The sequence below is a fragment of the Caretta caretta genome, chromosome 8 (genome assembly GCF_965140235.1).
Source record: "Caretta caretta isolate rCarCar2 chromosome 8, rCarCar1.hap1, whole genome shotgun sequence".
NCBI classification, from domain to species: domain Eukaryota; kingdom Metazoa; phylum Chordata; order Testudines; family Cheloniidae; genus Caretta; species Caretta caretta.
This window is the reverse complement of record NC_134213.1, coordinates 88,274,827-88,295,000: the sequence shown is the minus strand read 5'-3', so window position 1 is coordinate 88,295,000 and position 20,174 is coordinate 88,274,827. Positions and strand designations below refer to the sequence as shown.

Genomic DNA, 20,174 nt, shown 5'->3' with positions numbered 1-20,174 from the left:
TTTAACTGTCTTTTCCCTTACCAGACGTATCCCTAATAGATTTCATTATTAAAGCAGTGAAGCTACAATTGTTCATAACTTCACTGCATATTCAGAACTGGACAGGTGTGAATAAGTAATTTCCATTATCCTGCCCACAAGATTAGTTGTATGGCACTGTGCATTGTTTTGTAAATGAAATTTATATCCCAACATTCAGTTATACAATTACAATTAAAGAAGTTGGCAAAAATTGCTTTCTAAGGACTCTTTCTCTTTTTTTCTTTAGACTGATATGTAGAATGAGATGTGATATTAGGAAACAAGATGTTACAAAATATGTCATATGTTTGGGGTGTGTCCCTGCAACTACGATCTATGGTGCCCCAAATCCATCCCATAATTTTCAATCTTTTGTTCAAGGTTTTCAATACAAATGAGACTAACTTTATTCTTTTGTTATATACAGTCTGAATATTGAGATGTGATTTTCATATACACTTGCTAGAATCATAATGGTTTTATGCAAAAAGTTGTCTGGTTTTAAATATGTACATATTTGACACAGAGAGAGAGACTATTTCTCTGACAGACCAAATAGCCCTTATATTGTAGATGCTTCCCTATTTGGTTCCTTGATCTGCTTTTTTGTCCATTATTATTAATTAAAGGGTTGTTCTACACTATTCATGTTTGGTACACATAGAAATTCCTCTTGTAACTAGGTATTCTGCTAATAGATATTCTTTTAAGTGGATTCAGCTTTTACTGTTTTATAAACTGAAAAATAGGGTTTTTTTCAACAGAAGATTAATATGAAATATGAAAACACAAAACATAGAAAAAGTAGGTTGGTTTATTTTGCTGTGCTATTATTGCTATAAAAAGCCTTGATGTTTACTGTTTTATTTCTTCTGTCTAATAAAACACATGATGCACCACATAAAAATAGATTTTGTCAAATTGATCATTTTAAAATAAATTGAAATTAGCAGTACATGTTCTGTATGTAACTAAGCAATCTCCTGGCCGTTGACATTTTAGATGAATTATGTATTTAATATTTTTAATTCAGTGTAAATTAAAACTTGTACTAGACATATTAGATCATTAATCATTACAAAAAGGCATTTATAAGACTATAGCATTATATGGTTACAGCACTTCGGGATCAATTGTACCTTTAAGGCACTGGCCCTCATTAAGGATTATGAACAGGTGCAACACTCTGCTGTGAGCTACTGGAGGTACAATGCCTGTATCAGATGCAACGCATTGCAGAGCTAAAAGAGTGCAAACCTCATGCCACATAATTACAAGATTCAGTGTATTCTTTTATCTGCATTGTGACTTTATTTGCCCCGTCTGTTCAATCTGAAGATGCAGGAGCCATTGTGGATAATAGCCTTGTGCATTCCTTGCGACCAAGAGATTGTCGTTATTGCCTAGAGGCTGAGAGGGCATACAAGGAATGGGAGTGCCTCTCCCACTCGTCCCCAGTTTTGAACTTACACAGTGCCCATACACAATCTGGCCCTGGTATTTTTGACTGGACCATTCTCACTGTTGACATTCATACTGATGTATGAAATCTTAAAGTATATTAGAAGAATATTATTAATAAAGGACAGTGCCTCACCAAAAGTAATGAATTTGATCCTCAGTGGCTAGATAAGAAACTCAGGCATGTGCTGATATGTGGAGTTTGCTGTTATATTTTATGTAAATGTGTGTGTAACCATCAGTTTTGTACATTCTTAGCCTATGTAATGGCCTATTCATCTCACTGTTACCCTTATTATCCATTTCCCCTCTTATTTGTAATGTCAATTCATGTACCTTGTCTGAAATTAGATTGTAAGGTCACTGGAGTAGGGAACCGTGTCTTTCTTTATTTATATCATTGTCAAGTGTCTAGCACAACAGGATCTGATCCTGTGTCTGTCTGTATTCATATCTTTTTGAAGCTACTTACCAAACATTGTTTCAAAGAGAAGAATCTCAAAGTGCAACCTTTAAAAGTATAAGGTTTTACCCTACTCTACCGTTACTCAAGTAAAACTTTCTTTAACTTCATCACAAGACTCAGCCTTTTTATGATTTTGACTGCAAGTATAGAATACAATCCTGTAAGAGCTCCACATATGGAACTCCCTCTAAGTCCAATAGGGAGTTCCATGTGAAGACTGATCCAATCAGGACTCTCAAATTTGTATGATTATTTCAAAATCTAAGGTGGACAAAGCATTTAATTAATTGAGCTTGAGGAATTGTCTGTGTGGTATAATGTACCTATAAGGTTTTCTGCAGTTTTGGAAGTGGAGTTCACTGGGCGTGTCTCACCTTCAGGTTTTAGATTTTATATATATAAAATGAGTGTCACTGTCCCTATGAATTTTTATTGTAGATACAAATATTTAAATAATACAGAAATCCTTATGCTACTAATTGTTATGTAAGTAAATTCTTACACTATGTGGAGTCAACTTTACTTTGCAGAGCCGTGTCAGCAGTCTCCATTTTGAATTTGGCTGTGTCATCCCAGATTGCAGCTTGAAGGATGTGTGTTTTTTGGACACGCGGGTTCAATACATTAAGTAATAGGCAGTAGATCTTCCACAATTTGGATCAGTTTGTCTCTAGAAAAACAGAAAAGCAAAAGTGTTGGCATTCAAACTAGGTGAATAGAAAAAGGATGTGGCGTTGCTCTCTTAGTAGCAAATAACATATGACTATTTTCTCAATTTTCCTATCTCAGTAAGTGTTCAAATTGATCAGTTATTCACTTCCAGAGTTACTATTGAATGTTCTTTTAGTAGCCATTTTAACTTTTTGTTTTCCAAAAGCATGACCTGTGCACTGGTAGAAGAGAATACAGGGGACATAAGGCATCATTTTCTGCAAGGGGAAGCAAGCTACTCAGAACTACTACGTATCCCCGTCATACAGATGGGCAGGAGGGTGCAGGGAGTGGAGCCTTTATTCCACCTCCCCAGTGTGGCTGGCATATTTGTACCAGCATGTTGGGAAAGATATGGTATGAAAGTATAGACTTAATGTTTACTCCGTAGAACGGTGGGGCGTCTCAGAGGGAATTTGTCAAAATAACCATCCCAGGCTGCTCTAGTAGCAGCAAAATAATGTACTGCCCCTTGTTCTGGGCTGGGTCATAGACTGATGATCTAGCCCCAAATCTAAATGAATAGATCCCTGATTTTTCTTTGAAATGTGTTTCAGCTGTAATAGCAAAATATATAAAATTCAGAGATTCAAAGCTCTTCCATCAATATTCTGCATTCTATTCATGTGCGTCTAGTGAAAATTCTGTTACTTGTGTCAAGGCACTGCTGAGTTACTATGCATACCTGGTAAATCTCCATCAATCCTTCAAACGGAGTTGATGGAGACTTTTACAACATGGTTCAAAATGAATCTTCAAATTTATCTAACAATCACATTTAAGCCTGATCTGCATACTTCTGCTTTAGAAACTCATTAATTTTGCTTTGAATTATGTATATCCTGAGATAAAATCCTGTCCTGAATAGTCATTGTTCATCAGAGCAACAAATGTGTCACTCCGAAATTGAATGTTTGGGGACATTAATATCCTGTTGACTTTCTGAGAGGAATTAACAGTGTTTCACATCTTATGAAATAATCTGCATAATGACACTTGCTTTTGTCTAGACTGGGCAGCCAGAAAATCTGTTTACACTTTAATGCACTCAAGGATTTCTGCAAAAGATAGCAATGTATTTAGAGTGATGTTTTCTCTTACTGATGTCTGATGATTAGAGAAAATACTTTTCCAGGATTTTGTGGGAGTCCTTCAGATAGAGATGAGGTAGTATTAAACATTGAAGAATGCCAGATAGGATAGGTAGTAAATATAATTGTAAACAAATAGTGAATGGTTAGCAATAAATCTGAGAAATAGAGATTACTATTAATTTATGAAAAGTATTCTTATTTCTCTTACTCCTCATAGTGACTCACTGTTTCCCACTTCCTACTGCTTCCCTGGTCCTGACAGTGGGAGCTGACACTAACATAATGGAATGTTACGCTTTCAGGAAACAGTGTACAGTAGAGACATTTTCAAAGAGGCAGGTGTTTAGAGGTTAATGTGTTAGAAACACAGGACAATTAGAAAATAATGTTACCCTTTGGTGACTTGTTGCATATCTACCTCTCTGTGTCTCAGAATTCACTTGCCTGGATGGCTAGAAAAGGCCATGGCACTGGAACAAATGCTCAAAAGTAGCCTCTAAATTTGCAGGCATAATTTGTTTGCAGTAGTTTTCGCATGTGCAATATCTCATCCAGGCTTTTGTATATTCAAATTGTACACCTTGTATTTGAGCATCCGAGCTGCATTTTCTCAAGCAAATTGGGTAGAGGGTGATCATGCATTTTGCAAAATTGAGGCTGTAAGTTTTTGATCAGGAATGAGTCCCCTTTAAATATTTAGCCAGAAGACTGTATTGTTCAGATCCTTCATTATGGTCAAAGAGCCTTAAGCCATCCTTGTTCTTCCCACAATCCTGGGTTTGTCTTCTTTTTCTGACATGTTTTTTCTCCGAATATAGCTTTAAATATTTCAGTTTTTCCCCTGTGGTTAAGTTACTGTTGTCAGTAGTATGTTGTGGAAATACTGTACTCAAATGGAGAACTTCAGAATGTTAAAGGTTTGAACTGGGTGGTGGATCAGCACATAACATCCACATTCTGCGCAAGGCAAAATCCTGGTGTTTTTTTTAAAAAAATCTAAAAACGGTAAGTCTTTATCATGACTAAGAGAAATAAGATTGCTTTTATATAGTAACAGTCTTTTCAATATCCCTTTGGAGAAGAGCATATACATTGTTGTTTTGTAATATGTTTGTCAATCAAATTAAGAAAGTTTTGAAAGGTTGATTTTTTACTTCTTATATTATCTCTGTCCCTTCGATTTGTGATCATTTAAATGCAGTTCTCCTTCATTGCTGAAATCTTAGTACTGACCAATTGGAGGGAAAATGAAATCACTTTGTAGGATATGATTACTGTAGACCTTTTTTCCTTGTGTTAAGATGTACTTTACAATGTAAATTAGCCTGTTCAATCCTCTAATGTGAATTAATGCTTACAAAATATGTTCTATAGAATGTAGGACTTACGTTTGTGATTGCACTGTATTTGCTTTCAAATGTAATAAAAGATATTCATGTAAAAATATAGATTGTGTTTTTTGACACCAACAAAGTCTTCTTTCAAAGAAGGATTACTAATAAAGAAACATTCTTTCAGAAATTGAGGACACTTGATAAATCATTAAGACTTGCCTGTAAATATGTGATAAATGGTGGAAAAATTATGTATAATATTTTGCTTTATTTTCTGTCTGCCTCTTTGAATGTCTCAAGTTGCAGCACATTTCTGTTTTACCTTATATTTAATTGCTGTTTTATTTTTACATAATTGAACATATATTATATATTTTTAGCACCATAAAGAACATTTTCCACCAAATTTTATGCAAAAAGAGTATCTGTTCTATTTTGGAAAATATTTTATAATTAAAATTTTGAATTTGACTTCAGCGGGGCCAGGATTTCAGACCTAGAATGCAAAGCAATCTCAGGCATGTTTTACTACTTGCACGGGAAGGGAATATTATGTAAACATCGTTCACTGGATTTACCCATATTTTCAGACAGAAAAGTACTAAGACTTTGGCCAACTAGAAGAGATCATTGAGGGATCAGTGGTGAACCCAATAAGAAGTAGACGTGGGAGTCTTGTGATACTTACTCCCACTTGAATCTGAACCAAATATACAATAAGTGAGAAATTGGAATATCATCACAGAACAGATACAAACTCTCTAGAGTATTATAGAAATTTCTGGCTCACATGTTTTTATGCCATGGTAGGTAGCATGGGGGAATTAACCATGGGAGTAGGAGTTAGGAGACCTGGTTTCTAGTCCCAACTCTTCCATTGCCTCATTATGTGGTTTTGGACAAGTCGCTTCATGTCTCTGGGCTTGTCTATACTGGCACACTAAATTGGCGCTGCTGCGATTGATGCAGCGGCGTCGATTTAGCGAGTCTGGGGAAGACACGATAAGTGCACAATAAGCACTCTCCTGTTGACTTCAGTACTCCACCTCCCCAAGAGCATCTCCCGCTGACATAGCGCTGTGTAGACACTGGGTTAGGTCAGTGTAAGCTGTGTCGCTCAGATGGTTGATTTTTTCATACCTCTGAGCAATGCAACTTACATCGACTTAAGTGGCAGTGTAGACCAGGCCAGAAGGTTCCATTTCCCCTGTATGCATTAGCAGGAATAATTAAGAGGTGTTGTGAAGATAAACTAGTTAATGTTTTAAAGCACTTCAATCATTTTAAGGGCTATATGAGTGCTAAGTATTAGTTATTTTTTTAACTTTTTCCACCTAAATTTACATTGGCATTTGTGTTATTCTTAAATGACTACTTAATTTCTGAAATACAGTACCAATCTGCAGTCTATTCACAAATTCACACTGGATGCTTAAGCATATTTTGTGTATATAATATTGGAATGGTACCTGTGAGAATACAGTCTGCTCCCCACTTCTCCTCTGCCCCAACAGATTATTACATGCTAGACAGTAATACCCACGGCCACCAGTTACCCAATCTCACTGTTAGCTGTTTTGTGTATGTATTTTAGTGTTCCTAGGAGCTTATTTATTGTTTCTAGAAGAGTAATTAGATTGGTTTAGGTGGAATATTCAGGTCATTTCCAATTGTGAGACGGTAATAGCACTTAAACTCTTCCACATAGCCCTGTTCATGAACTAAAGTCATTCTCTACTTCGGTGTGGTCTGTCCCTTCAGCAACCTCCAACTTGATTGTAGACAGGGACATGAATCACAAAGTTCGGATGTGGATACAAATTTTTCCAAATCTGCAGTTTGGTTTGCACCCAGATTGTTTGTATTGTACAGTACATTGCCATTGTCCCGCTGCCTGTTAGTTGAAAGAATGAAGGGGAGGTGTCTGAGAAAATGTATTATGTTTTATTCAGTGATGCTTGGTTACAGAATTGATTATAATTAATATTTTTAGGACAAAATATTGCCTCACTCTCCCCAGACTCCTTTGTTGGGTTGGGAGTCTGAAATGCAGCAGAAATGCAGTGGAACTATCACACAGGGGAACTGTACATCTCTTTGGGGCCAGAGCTGTACTCTGTACAGTTCGCTTCTCTCTGCGGCAGCAAATAGGACAGTTTAGATGAATGTGAAGGATCGGCCAGGGAAGGAGCCAGTAGACATGCCACCATGTGGATCCACAGCATGAGGCCAGATCATGTCCTGCTGCTCTGTGGAGGACACACAGAATCCCCTTGCCTTGTGAACCTGTATAGCAGTGGGGCATAACTGCAATCACTGTGCTCCACAGAGATCAGGGGCTGCTCCTTAAAAGGAGGCAGGGAGGCTGGAGAGAGGAAATGGGACCATCATCCTGCATCTACTCCATATTGGCCCGTCGAGCTGTCTAGATGCACTATGATGTCCAGTCTGAAAGCAGCAGGCACCCAACTTCTTCTGTGCATCAGGAAGCTCTGAGAAGAATGCAAGCTGTGCCAGAGCATAATATAGCCACAAATTCTCAGCTACAGGGCATACAGGGACCCCAGCTGTCATGACAGCCCATATCTTTTATTATGGAGAGCTGCTGTAAATTGGGAGAAATTCCTTATACTTGACCCCTTTTAAATATCTTATGCATAATTTATTTATCAAGATCTATGCTGGGGAAGGAGCTGGAGGGTGCTGACACATTTGCCCTTATTTGGATCATTTTATTTTCATCTCTCCACAGAAATTCTCTGCAAAGATTTTCTATGAAAAACATTAAGTCTATTCTGTTTGTCTCTTTCAATGCTACATCTCTTTTCCATATAGAAATACAACAATAATGTTTTATCAGCAAGTGATTTTTCAATTTATTCCTTAAACTGGTCTTTCTGATTCACCAGATCTTCAATAGCTGCTGGAATACATTACTTGCTTTTCATAGCTTTTTATATACCTCTTTTGGATCTTACACATCCATTTCAATATAGCTACCCAGGTAAGGCAAAATGTTTCCACTACTATTTTTCTGCCATAAAATGATCTTGCCTCCTTTCTGATAACTTTAATTAACTTTAATTTTTAAAAACAAAGATAAGATGAAGGATCAACTTACCTTTGACAAGATGTCATTCCTTCTCTGAATGGGTTGCCGCAGACCAGAATAGTATCTGCAAAGTCAAGATCAGTTTATTATTTCTACAGTTGATACAAAAAAGTTTACCATCTGAGAGAACTCATTTTAAAACCTAATCCATAATAGTCCTTGAGGTGTGGATCTTCTCTGGTGGTGTGGGGTTCCATGTTTTTGCCTTCTCATCTATGTCCAAATCAGCTCAGCTTAGTTTGTAAGTAAACACACAATATTTCTATCTGCAAACTCAACTTGGAATCTAAGAGTCAAAATGGGTTATTTTTGTCTCATGCAACATCACTAATAAAGGCTCTGCAGGCCCAAATCAGCCCTGAGTTATTCCTGCACAACCACATTGACGTAAAACCATGCCCCAAATTATACTTGTATTCTATGGCAGTGGTTCTCAAAGCCGGTCTGCCGCTTGTTCAGGGAAAGCCCCTGGCAGGCCAGACAGGTTTGTTTACCTGCCGTGTCCGCAGGTTCAGCCGATCGCAGCTCCCACTGGCTGCGGTTCACTGCTCCAGGCCAATGGGGGCTGCGGGAAGCAGCGCGGGCCCAGGGACGTGCTGGCCGTCCTTCCCTCAGCCCCCATTGGCCTGGAGCAGCGAAACACGGCTGCTGGGAGCCGCGATGGGCCGAACCTGCGGACGCGGCAGCTAAACAAACCAGTCCAGCCTGGCAGGGGCTTTCCCTGAACAAGCAGCGGACCGGCTTTGAGAACCACTGCTCTATGGTATAACTTTGTAGAAATGAATAAACAAATTTGTTGGTGATGCACAAGGAATAGAATCCAGTTCATACTTTTTTAGCTGTGTTCTTTTTGTTAAACTAAGAGGTGAAAAAGTGGTCAAAACATATTTTTGCCACTAAAGTAAATAGATGAAAGAATGCACACAGAGAGAAAATCAGTTGAGTAAGAAGGTACCATTTTCACGCTATCATGCTTTTAAGAATGATGGTGATAGGAAATCCATATGAAGTTCCAAATTTTCACTCATTTTTACTTAGGGGAAAAAACCTTGTGCATGCAGATAGCAGCAGGGAAAAAAAGTTTATTACCCTGTACAACCTCCATCTAAAAACTGTTTTTGGAAGGTGAGAAAGCAGTGCACTGAGAGTTATTGTCTTGCCAACTTTCTAATTCCTAATGGTAAAACACCGTAAGTATTACAATTCAGGTGTAAATCTTAAAGACACTGTGCATAAAATAACAACATGAAATTATTAGCTGACATTATTAATCTATTTGGTATAGGTAAAAAGATTTGTGAATTTGCATGCAATATATCAAACATACCTGAAAAGAAAAGAATCCCACTGACATATTTTCAAATAGCGTTCAAGTTATTTTTTCTTACATGTTAGTGTAGCAATTCTGTATATTGCTTTTCTGAGACATGTCAGATTCTTTGTATGATCATTTAAAACATTTTGCAGTATGTTTTAGGAATAAACTGTGTCATACTTTACCCATTTCTTTAGCCTTAAGGAGTCACATTCCTATCTTTCTGGTTACAACTCTGCAGGAATTTTTCAATAATTTTGTTTAGAAGATACTCAGAAATCAGAGTAATTGCACACTCAGTTGCTCTTTACAAATGTGGATTGAGCAATATAATTGTTATAATTAAGTGATTTAGGAGTCAATGGGACTTGTGCTCTTAAGTCACTTAGGCACTATTGAAAATCTCATATTAGGGGGAAGATCCTAAATTGGTGTAAATTGTCATAGCTGCATTGAAGTAAATGGAGCTATGGTAATTTATACCTGCTGAGGATCTGCCCCTAGGTGTCTATATATATGGATTCAGAAGTCTAACTTTACGTTCCTATTTTTGAAAATGTAGGCCCATTCCTTTAACATCTCTTCCTAGCTTATTATAAAGGTTCTACTTGGTTTCCCATCTTTGGAAGCTACAAATGTTTTCATCCTGGTTGATGACCTATTTACTTGAAAAATCAGCTCTAGCTGAATTTAATAAATCATCTAGTGCCAAAGTCTTCTAGAAGATCGGGAATGTGCTGCCAGTATTTATTAATATTGTTAATTGTTAATTATTGTTAATAATTGATATTATTAAGTGGCTTCCTCAAAGTAGCTCCCCGTTAAGCTGTCATAAATCCTGTGTAGTAGGGGTCCATGTGCTTCTAAGGAGTCAGACTGGCAAATGTATTCATTTGTTTTCCTAGTATTAAAAAAAAATGCTTTCTCAAGGTGAAAGGTACTTTGCTCCTGATAAATATACTGGCTAGACCTGATGCAAAGGGGAAAGAAAGCTGTCCTAAAGTAAATGCCCTTGTGGAAGGGAATCCCAGACTGACACAAAGCCAGTTATGCTGGTTCTCTGCCACCTCTGAAGTAATAAGCATGTGCAGAGGGAGCGTATCCAGAACTTCTTGTATTTCAATAGTCTGGACCAATACTTCTCATATAAATTAGAGACTGCTCCAATTTATGAGTTGGGATGAACTGGTCCCTATCTGTCCTATGATTGGAGGACAGCAAAGATGACTTTAAGCGAGCTTTGTCCAACAGGATTCCAGGATTTGGCCCTCTATGTACATTGATAGCATAGCAGAGTGTTCATGTTGTTTAACATGTGAGGTGGGCAGAGGAAGTGGAAAGTAAAAGTTGAAACCTTGTGGGTGGGTTGAAGGGTTTCCTTGCCCTGGATTTTTTTGTTTTGTTTTTGTTTAGCTAAATACATAACATTTGGTGCAGTCCGTTGCATTCCTGAATCAGTAATTTTGCTCTTACATAAGTCCCAGGGATATAATTGCTGGCAGGGAGATTTAACAATATAGTGAACACAAAGAGGAAGTTGACATTTCAGAGGCAAGGAAATCATCTCAACCTTCCTTCCATTCAGTTTGGTGGTGGAATTTTAAAAGAGCATTGACAGCTTTTCCCAGCACAACTTGAAATTAAATGTACTGAGTAATTCCTTATGACTCTTATTAGGGAGGCTTGATATGTTTGAATGTATGTATGGAAATTTTTGAAAGTACTTTCTGCAAAGCTTCTTTTGTCAGCTGGATCTCCCTAGAGATATTTTTGGTTCTGTACATTAAACCCTAATAAAACCCAGAATGCGAACATTCCTTAATGTTAAAGTTTGGATTTGAATTTGAACTTTCTGAACAGATCCCATCTCTGTAATGGACCATCTGGATTTTGGTTTGGACCTTTTTAGCCAGGGTGTTAATTAAGCTAATTACTTTCTGATTACTCTTCAGTATATGAAGAAGTCTGCTATGTACTTAGATTTGTCAGATAATCACTGGTCTCAGTGCTTAGCTGATCCACAGATCAGAGGGTCTCTTTCTGTTCTCTGAGGATGTGTTTCTCAAGATGCCATCTTTGTTTGCTTCAGTGATTATTCTGACACCAACAGTTATTTGTCCTTCGTGTCAAAATGAGGAATTGATTCCCCTGGCTTTGCCTCCTCTTATGATATAGTTGTTTTATGTGATACTTGGAAGTGGTTCAGTATATTCCGCCTCTTAAAATTAGGTCAACATGCTGCTCATAAACTAAGCCTCTTCACTGGCATAGTAGTAGCAATATTGTTTCTTTCTCCTGACATTCTGACCATCTCTTGTCTCCTTCCCCTCTGCCTCAATCTTCTTTACTGGCTTCACATCTTATTCCTCATCATATTGCACAACTCCACCTCTGCCTGTGGCACATATCTGTTCTCAAGTCCTCCTGTTCCTTCTGCCTTTGCTTTTCTCAAGTCTCCTGTGTGACTGTCTTCCTTGTATTTCTCTCCCAATCTCCTCTCCAGGTAGCTCCATTAAGCTTGGAATACTGTCCCCCATCTCATCCCAAAAGTGACTCCCCTTTCCTCATTCAAATACCACCTCAAAACTCCCTTCTTCGATGGGGCCAGCGATAATCTAACTAAACTTGAACATCCATAACTGCACAGTCACTGATTACATGATGAGTCAACTTTCAATCAGTATACATTTTATTTTACTTTACAGTATTTTTTCAACTTATTGTATTACACCTTTGTGTAGACAACTGAAACAGGAGAGGGAATTTTGCATTTTAATGAGAACAGTATGGGATTTTTAACTACTGTAAATCTATGGGATCTTGGTTTTATTTTTTTCAACTGAAATAGGGAACTTCTAGCAGAGCATAGCTCCTAAATGAGATATTAATTCAGTATGGACTCACAGAGGAGTATGTCACCTACTGAATCCCAGTGCATAGAGCAGATCTCAGTTATTTGGTAAGTAACCCTCTTTCTTCTGAGTCAGTATTTAATCCGTGCTTCAGCATAGTGTTATGGGGGTGGTGTGTGGCTTCCATAAGTGACTTTAATAGGAATTTTGCTTGTGTAAAGACTAAGGACTTCAAAATTTGGCCCAATGGAATAAACTGTGATTCATCTGGGCTAAAACCATGTACAAAAGCTTTCTTAATTGTTTCCATTCCCAGTAGCAGGGCATATAACCACAGTCCCTACTGCCACATTCTCTCTGTAAAAGAAGACATAGCTGGCTTGAGCCCCAAATTGTTCTCCCAGCTACCCAAAATGCCCTGTTAGTAGCCCACAGACAGAACTTCCATGGCTCTTTTGTACACAGGGGGTTACATCTGTTTCCCTCCAATCTTGAAAAACTCAGTTTTGAAGAGCCTTATTGATTATCTCTAACAGCAATCAGCAAAATAAAAATCCATGCAAAACTTGATGAATCTCTGCTTAGATTATAATACATGATTAAATATTATGATTGACTGTTACATTTGAAAATGTGGCTGCAGAATACACAACCACCTACTAAATTGTTGTTATACTTACCTGATCTCTTTACGTCAGAAGCTAAAAAGTGTAAGGACAGGTCTACACTACTGCTTAAGTCGATCTAACTTACTTCACTCAGGGGTGTGAAAAAGGCTTCCTCCCGAGCAACACAAGTTGTGTGCTGTCCGCACCAGTGCTATGTTGGTGGGAGACGCTCTCCCGCTGACATAACTTCTGCTTCTTGCCAATGTGGAGTAATTATGCTGATGGGAGAGCACTCTCCTGTTGGCATAGCATGTCTCCAACAGACACGCTACAGCAGCTCAGCTGTATCAATGTAGCACTGTACTGTAGATTTGAGTTCTTTTTAACCTTCAACATGTATTTCACAATAGTACTATGCACTTCGTATGGCTGTGGCCTACATGACCAACTATTTCTTTTACCCGATTTTGTTCATACCCTGAATGTCTGTGAGATTTTGCGCTTACTGTTTCCTTGTGACTGCAATAGAAATATATTTTTGTATAAAAGGCATATCTGTTGTATATACCATATACTTGTGCTTTGGCAGCATTTCTTCAGTGCTCACCTTTGTGCAAATGGCTTTTCCAAGTATCTCTCTCACATCATTCAAGTAGACTGATTCACTCAAAGTTGAAGAACTTTGTCCAATCTCCTCACCAACTGTCGCTTGGGATTATCAATTGAGTTTTGTACATGTTTAACATTGTTCCCTTAAGGAATATAATGGTGCTTCCCTTATTTAACAGTTCTCTCTACTAGCTGAACTGAGCTAGAGGAACTGTCCCACTGGGCAGAGACTTGTAGGATTTTTTTTTTAAGCCATAGCTCCTGAGTGCAAATCTGAAGCTAGATACCCTCCACTGGTATAGACCTTGGTACAGAGTCAGCAGGGGATTCATGCTATGCAATATGAGGCCCGGTGGTCCCACAATCTTCTCTCCATTAAAGGAGCTGGTGAGCAGCCACTGTATCCCACAAATTGAGTAGTTACTAGGAAATAGAATTCTCTTGAAGATTCTGCCAGATATTAAAACGTGTACTTTCTCAACTGGAACCCTGGGGAATGTTAATGGTGGAAAGACTGTCTACACTTCTGTAGGAGAGAAATTAGATGGGGAGTTTCCAAGTCCCTGTCAAATAACTGGAATGGTAATGCCACTGCCTGCAAGCTCAGTGCCATCTTCGATTACTCTTGTTCTTCTCCCCAATGTAATACACAGATTGTCACTAAATCCTGTCACTTCATTTACATCTCTAAAATCCATCTTCTTCTCTCCATTCTTACCATATCCATGCCTTAGTATTCATATATTGACTAGTCCTGCCTCCTCCAGGCCTCTTAAATGCTGTTGCTAAAATAATCTTTCCCTGCTGCTCTGACCATTTCACTCCTGTCTTGGCATCCCTTCAGTGGCTTCCCTTACTTTCCCTTCAAAGTTCATCACAATCCCACTTCCCTTAACTCTGTTTATACTCTCTTCTCCACCTCCCCCTCAAGACCTGCACAGTGAGACCCTGTTTCTGTATTTTTGCAAGAAAAGGAAAATAGGAAGTTCTAACTGCATGGCTAGCAGAGTCTGTCCCTTAGATCTTTAAAAATGCTTTTTTTTTAGAAAAAAGAAAAGGAGTACTTGTGGCACCTTAGAGACTAACCAATTTATTTGAGCATGAGCTTTCGTGAGCTACAGCTCACTTCATCAGATGTTTACCGTGGAAACTGCAGCAGACTTTATATACACACAGAGAATATGAAACAATACCTCCTCCCACCCCACTGTCCTGCTGGTAATAGCTTATCTAAAATGATCAACAGGTGGGCCATTTCCAGCACAAATCCAGGTTTTCTCACCCTCCGCCCCCCCCCACAAATTCACTCTCACGAAAGCTCATGCTCAAATAAATTGGTTAGTCTCTAAGGTGCCACAAGTACTCCTTTTCTTTTTGCGAATACAGACTAACACGGCTGTTCCTCTGAAACCTTTTTTTTTAGACTGTCTCATAGCTTTAGATGCCCTTACAATTCCTAAAATATTATTTACTACTTTCAACCTTTCCAAGTAGGCTAGCACCTCTGAAGCCTCCAAGATATTATTTTGTACAGAATAAGGACTGAGGGCCTATTCAGTAACACTATTGAACTATTTGTTCAATAGTATTAATACAATCAGGTTGGTTTAGATGTAAATTACTAATGAAAAAAGATAAAGTATATTAAATTTGGTAAATTTGTTTGCATGGGTATTGTAAAGCTTCTGTGCTATGTAACTAGACAATTTCTTTTTGTACATAGCCATTGTGATGTAGTTACCTATGTAACTGTTGCATTTGTTTTCTGTGTAGTGCACCTTTAAGTATCAAAAAGAAAAGGAGTACTTGTGGCACTTTAGAGACTAACCAATTTATTTGAGCATAAGCTTTCGTGAGCTACAGCTCACTTCATCGGATGCATACTGTGGAAAGTGTAGAAGATCTTTTTATATACACACAAAGCATGAAAAAATACCTCCTCCCACTCCACTCTCCTGCTGGTAATAGCTTATCTAAAGTGACCACTCTCCTTACAATGTGTATGATAATCAAGGTGGGCCATTTCAAGCACAAATCCAGGGTTTAACAAGAACGTCTGAGGAGGGGTGAGGGGTTCCTCAGATGTTCTTGTTAAACCCTGGATTTGTGCTGGAAATGGCCCAACTTGATTATCATATACATTGTAAGGAGAGTGATCACTTTAGATAAGCTATTACCAGCAGGAGAGTGGGGTGGGAGGAGGTATTTTTTCATGCTTTGGGTGTATATAAAAAGATCTTCTACGCTTTCCACAGTATGCATCTGATGAAGTGAGCTGTAGCTCACGAAAGCTTATGCTCAAATAAATTGGTTTGTCTCTAAAGTGCCACAAGTACTCCTTTTCTTTTTGCGAATACAGACTAACACGGCTGTTACTCTGAAACCTTTAAGTATCAAAGAACACTTTTGTCTGCAGAGATGTCTACAATGCAATTGGAGATATGATTAAAGCTAGCTTGGGTATGTCTACTTTGTGCTGCAATCTAGCTAGCTCTAAGTACCAAAAGCAGTATAGCCACAGCTGCAGAGGCTGTAATATGGGCTAGTCCAGTACAAACCTTCCAGGGAGTCTGGGTATATACTTGGGTATATACGTCTGCTGCAGCTCACACTACCATGTCTTCACTGTTCTTGGTGCCTGAGCTAGCTAGATTCCTATCTGCATATACAGTTTATGCATGGTCCCTAGTATCAATGGTATCTTCATTTTATTCTAAGCCATCACCATTCCCAATGGAGGTCTTGGCTTTTGCCCTGGAAGTGCTCCTGGATTTTTACAAGTGTGCTGATTGTCATGAGAGCATATTAAAAACAGAAACAAGAATCAAAGGGGTTTTTGTTCTTTCCTAGATAAGTAGCTGGTGGGTGAGAGCCAAGTACTTAGACTCAGCGTTTCCAAGGTATGTCTGTTCTGCTAAACCTTGGTTTCTGGGTTTTCAGTAGTATCTCTCTAAACTTTCTCATATTGGTTAATAATTCAGTGTACTAACTTAGCCCCTTTTCTGCTGTTCCATGCAGTAAATGGGAAAACTCACACTGGCTGCAAAATTGAACCCTTAGATGTGCATTCTAAAAACAGGTCTCTCAGACTTGCTCATTCTGTAAAGGCGAAACTAATAAATCAGTTACAAAGCACATATCATGTATTCTTTAGAGAGCGTTTGTTGGGTTATAGTTGTATACCCTGTTTGTTATTGATAGGTAGCATCCAGTGAGAGGAAAAGGAAGACTTGATTCTGCACTGCCCTACTACTTGTGGAGTCATTTACACCTATGCAAAATGGGTGTAAAACCTTGCCAAATCAGAATAGCACAAATGTAGATGTCAATGAGAATCAGCCCCAAATGTTTTTGCTATTGCATATGTAAAACTTGGCTAAAATTACAAAAGCAGTGTGCTGATCCGTATTGTAGAGCTTAACGTTTACTTGCAAGATTGCACTACAATTTAACAATATACGAACAGAATATAAGTAATAAATTCTGTTCTGAGAAATACTTCATCTGCTAAACAGAACTGGTTGAAGCCAATGTGATCTTTGTTGAAATATTTGGAGAAAACAGTGTTGCCTGTGTTCCTGTAATTTGTGCATTCAAATGCTACAGCAGGGTGTGGTCTCATAATTATGCTGGCAGTGCCACTTGGAAGGAGAGCTGTATTGTGAGAGATATGGTTCCCTCCCCCGCCCACACACACATACAAAGAGAGACAATGTATCTGAGGGTAAAAGCCAGAGATTTGTAGCCAGGACACTGCATTTCTGAACCTGGATCATCCCCCTACTCACTCTGGGAAAGTGATGAAAGATCGTTCTGCCTCTGTTTTTCCATCTGTAAAATGGGTAGAATAAGCAAAGGCTAACTTCATTGGCCAAATATAGACCAAGAAGCTGTAACTTATCATAGAAATGTGGGGCTTGAAAGGGACCTCAAGATGTAGTCTAATTCATCCCCCTGCACAGAGGCAGGACCAAAAGATACTTTGACCATCCCTGATAGGTGTTTATCAACCTGTTCTTTAAAACTCCAAAGATGGGGATTCCACAACCTCCTTTGGCATCCTATTCCAGTGCATAATTATCCTTCTAGTTAGAAAGTTTTTCTTACTATATAACCAAAATCTCCCTTGCTGAAGATTGAGCCCATTACTTCTCATCCCCTTTATAATAACCCTTAGCATATTTGAAGACTCTTTGTCAGATCATCCCTCAGTCTTCTTTTCTCAAGGTTAATCATACCCAGGTTTTGTTTGTTTGTTTGTTTTTACCTATAGGTCAGGTTTCTAAACTTTTTATCATTTGTGTTGCTCTTCTCTGGACTTTCTCCAATTTGTCCACATCTTTCTTAAAGTGGGGCATCCAGCTGAGGCCTCACCAGTGATGAGTTGAATGGAACATTTACCTCACCTGTCTTACATGCAACATTCCTGTTAATATACCCCAGAATAATATGAGCCTTTTTCACAACTGTATCACACTGTTGACTCATTCAGTTTGTTATCCCCTATAGCCCCCTTGATTATTTTCAGCAGTACTACTGCTTCCTCAGTTATTCCCCATTTTGTATTTGTGCATTTGATTTTTCCTTCGTACGTGTAGCACTTTCCACTTGTCTTGACTGATGTCAATTTCAGACCAGTTGTCCAATTTATCAAGGTTCTTTTGAATTCTAGTCCTGTCTTCCCAAGTGCTTGTTTGGTGTCATTCACAAATTTCATAAGCCTACTCTCCACCCCATTATCCAAGTCATTAATGAAAATATTGAATAATACTGGACCCAGGACAGACCCTTGCAGGGCTTCACTAGATACATCCTCCCAGCTTGACAGCCAACCATTGAATGTGGTCTTTCAGCAAGTTTTTTATCCACCTTATAGCAATTTCATCTAGATCACATTTCCCACTTTGCTCATAAAAATGTCATATGGCACTGTGTCATAAGCCTTACCAAAATAAACATAGATCATGTCTGCTGCTTCCTCCGTAACCACTTGGCCAGTAACTCTGTCAAAAAAGGAAATTAGGTTGGTTTAGCATGAGTTCTTCTTAACAAATCCATATTGATTATTACTTATCACCATATTATCTTCTAGGTGCTTACAAACTGATTGTTTAATAATTTGTTCCAGTATCTTTCCAAGTACTGAAGTTAGACTGACTGATATATAAGTCCCTGAATCTTCTTTGTTCTTCTTTTTCACCCAACTTGCCTGCCACCTTCAGATTTGCAACCAACTCCTCCCTGTTGGTCAGAATCAAGTTTAAAATAGTTGCCCCACTAGCTATTTCTTGCACCTTCTGAAACAAGAAGTCCCGAGCACATTCTAAGAAATTTTTTTGACATTCTGTGTTTTACTGTATTACTTTTCCAACACATCTGGCTAGTTAAAGTTCCCCATGGCTACCAGGTCTTGTGTTTTGGCTATTTTTGTTCTTCTAGAAATGCCTCATCTGCCCTCTCCTCTTGATTTGGTGGTCCACAGTAGATCCCCTAACATGATCACCCCTGTTTTTCCCCTTTTGTCTTCACCCAGAGACTTGTGTATGTCTATGTATGTATTTTTACGTATATATTCTGAATGCCTTTATTTAGACATATTTAGAAATCTCACAGCTGTGAATTTCACAAGTGCCACAGATTTTTCCACTAAAACTAGCATTATAAAACTATTATTAGAGTTCCAGAAAAACATATTTGACTCTAGGGAAGAGGATAATAGATCAGTTTAACTCGTAGCCAGTTAAGATGTGTGCTTGATCTGACTAGATAACATTACTCCAGAGTTCCTTGAAATAATATAAATTTACTAATATAAAGTGTCACATGACTGTTTTCCATCAGCCACGAACCAGGATGTTCCTCATGTAAAAATAATTTTGTAGGACTTTTGAGAGGCTTAAGTACAGTGCTTTGAGATCCTTGAATGAATCCACAAATGCCAAGGTATTAATATATAAATTCTACCCCTGGAGCCAGGCCCATACACTGGCAGAATTTGTCTCTGAATAAGACATAAAACTAAAATCCTTTCTGTCAGTATCTGATGGCTGTCCAAGTGGAAGCTTCACAGTGTGCAGCGTGAACCCCAATTTCCTGGCCAGTATTCCATCTCTCAGTAAAATGAATTGTCAAGTGCCAGTGAGAAATTGCTGAATGCCTACATAGTTACTTTTCTACCATCTGCCTTATGATTGTGAAGTGTTTTAAGTGTACCTTGAGTAAGAAAAGCATGATCTAAAGTGGAATTCTTCTTTCTATATTTTTTTTAATTGAAAAGCAAGATGGTTTTATTCATTATTTTGTTCTGTTTTGTGCATAACAAAGAAATACAAAACTAACATATGTAGGTGAATATTCATCACTGTAAGCATACTTGTAATATAATATTGCTGCAAAAATTCAGTCAGTAATAGTTCAGAATGACAATTTATACTGTGTACTGCATTTGTATATTAATTTAATTCTTACAATCTTTTTAATTAAGTTAAAGTGCAGAGATGGAGTTTGTTAGGTTAAAAAACAAATGACATAAAATAATGTTCATTAACCATAATTTAAAATTATGGGCCCAATTCTCTGTTTCAGCCAAGC

The 20,174-nt window shown here is 38.1% G+C and overlaps 1 protein-coding gene across 15 annotated transcripts in view; it reads left to right on the top strand.

Annotated features, from left to right (window-relative positions):
• Positions 1 to 20,174, top strand: part of LRRC7 (leucine rich repeat containing 7) — a 402,665-nt gene that overhangs the window by 185,366 nt on the left and 197,125 nt on the right. Inside the window, exon 7 of one of the 15 annotated variants that reach the window (XM_075131748.1) lies at positions 16,434 to 16,483. The exons of the other annotated variants lie outside the window; for them this stretch is intronic. Coding sequence (XP_074987849.1) covers positions 16,434 to 16,437 — 4 coding nt within the window. The 3' untranslated portion in view covers positions 16,438 to 16,483. Of the gene's footprint in view, positions 1 to 16,433; positions 16,484 to 20,174 lie in introns of those variants that run through there. 15 annotated transcript variants of the gene reach the window in all.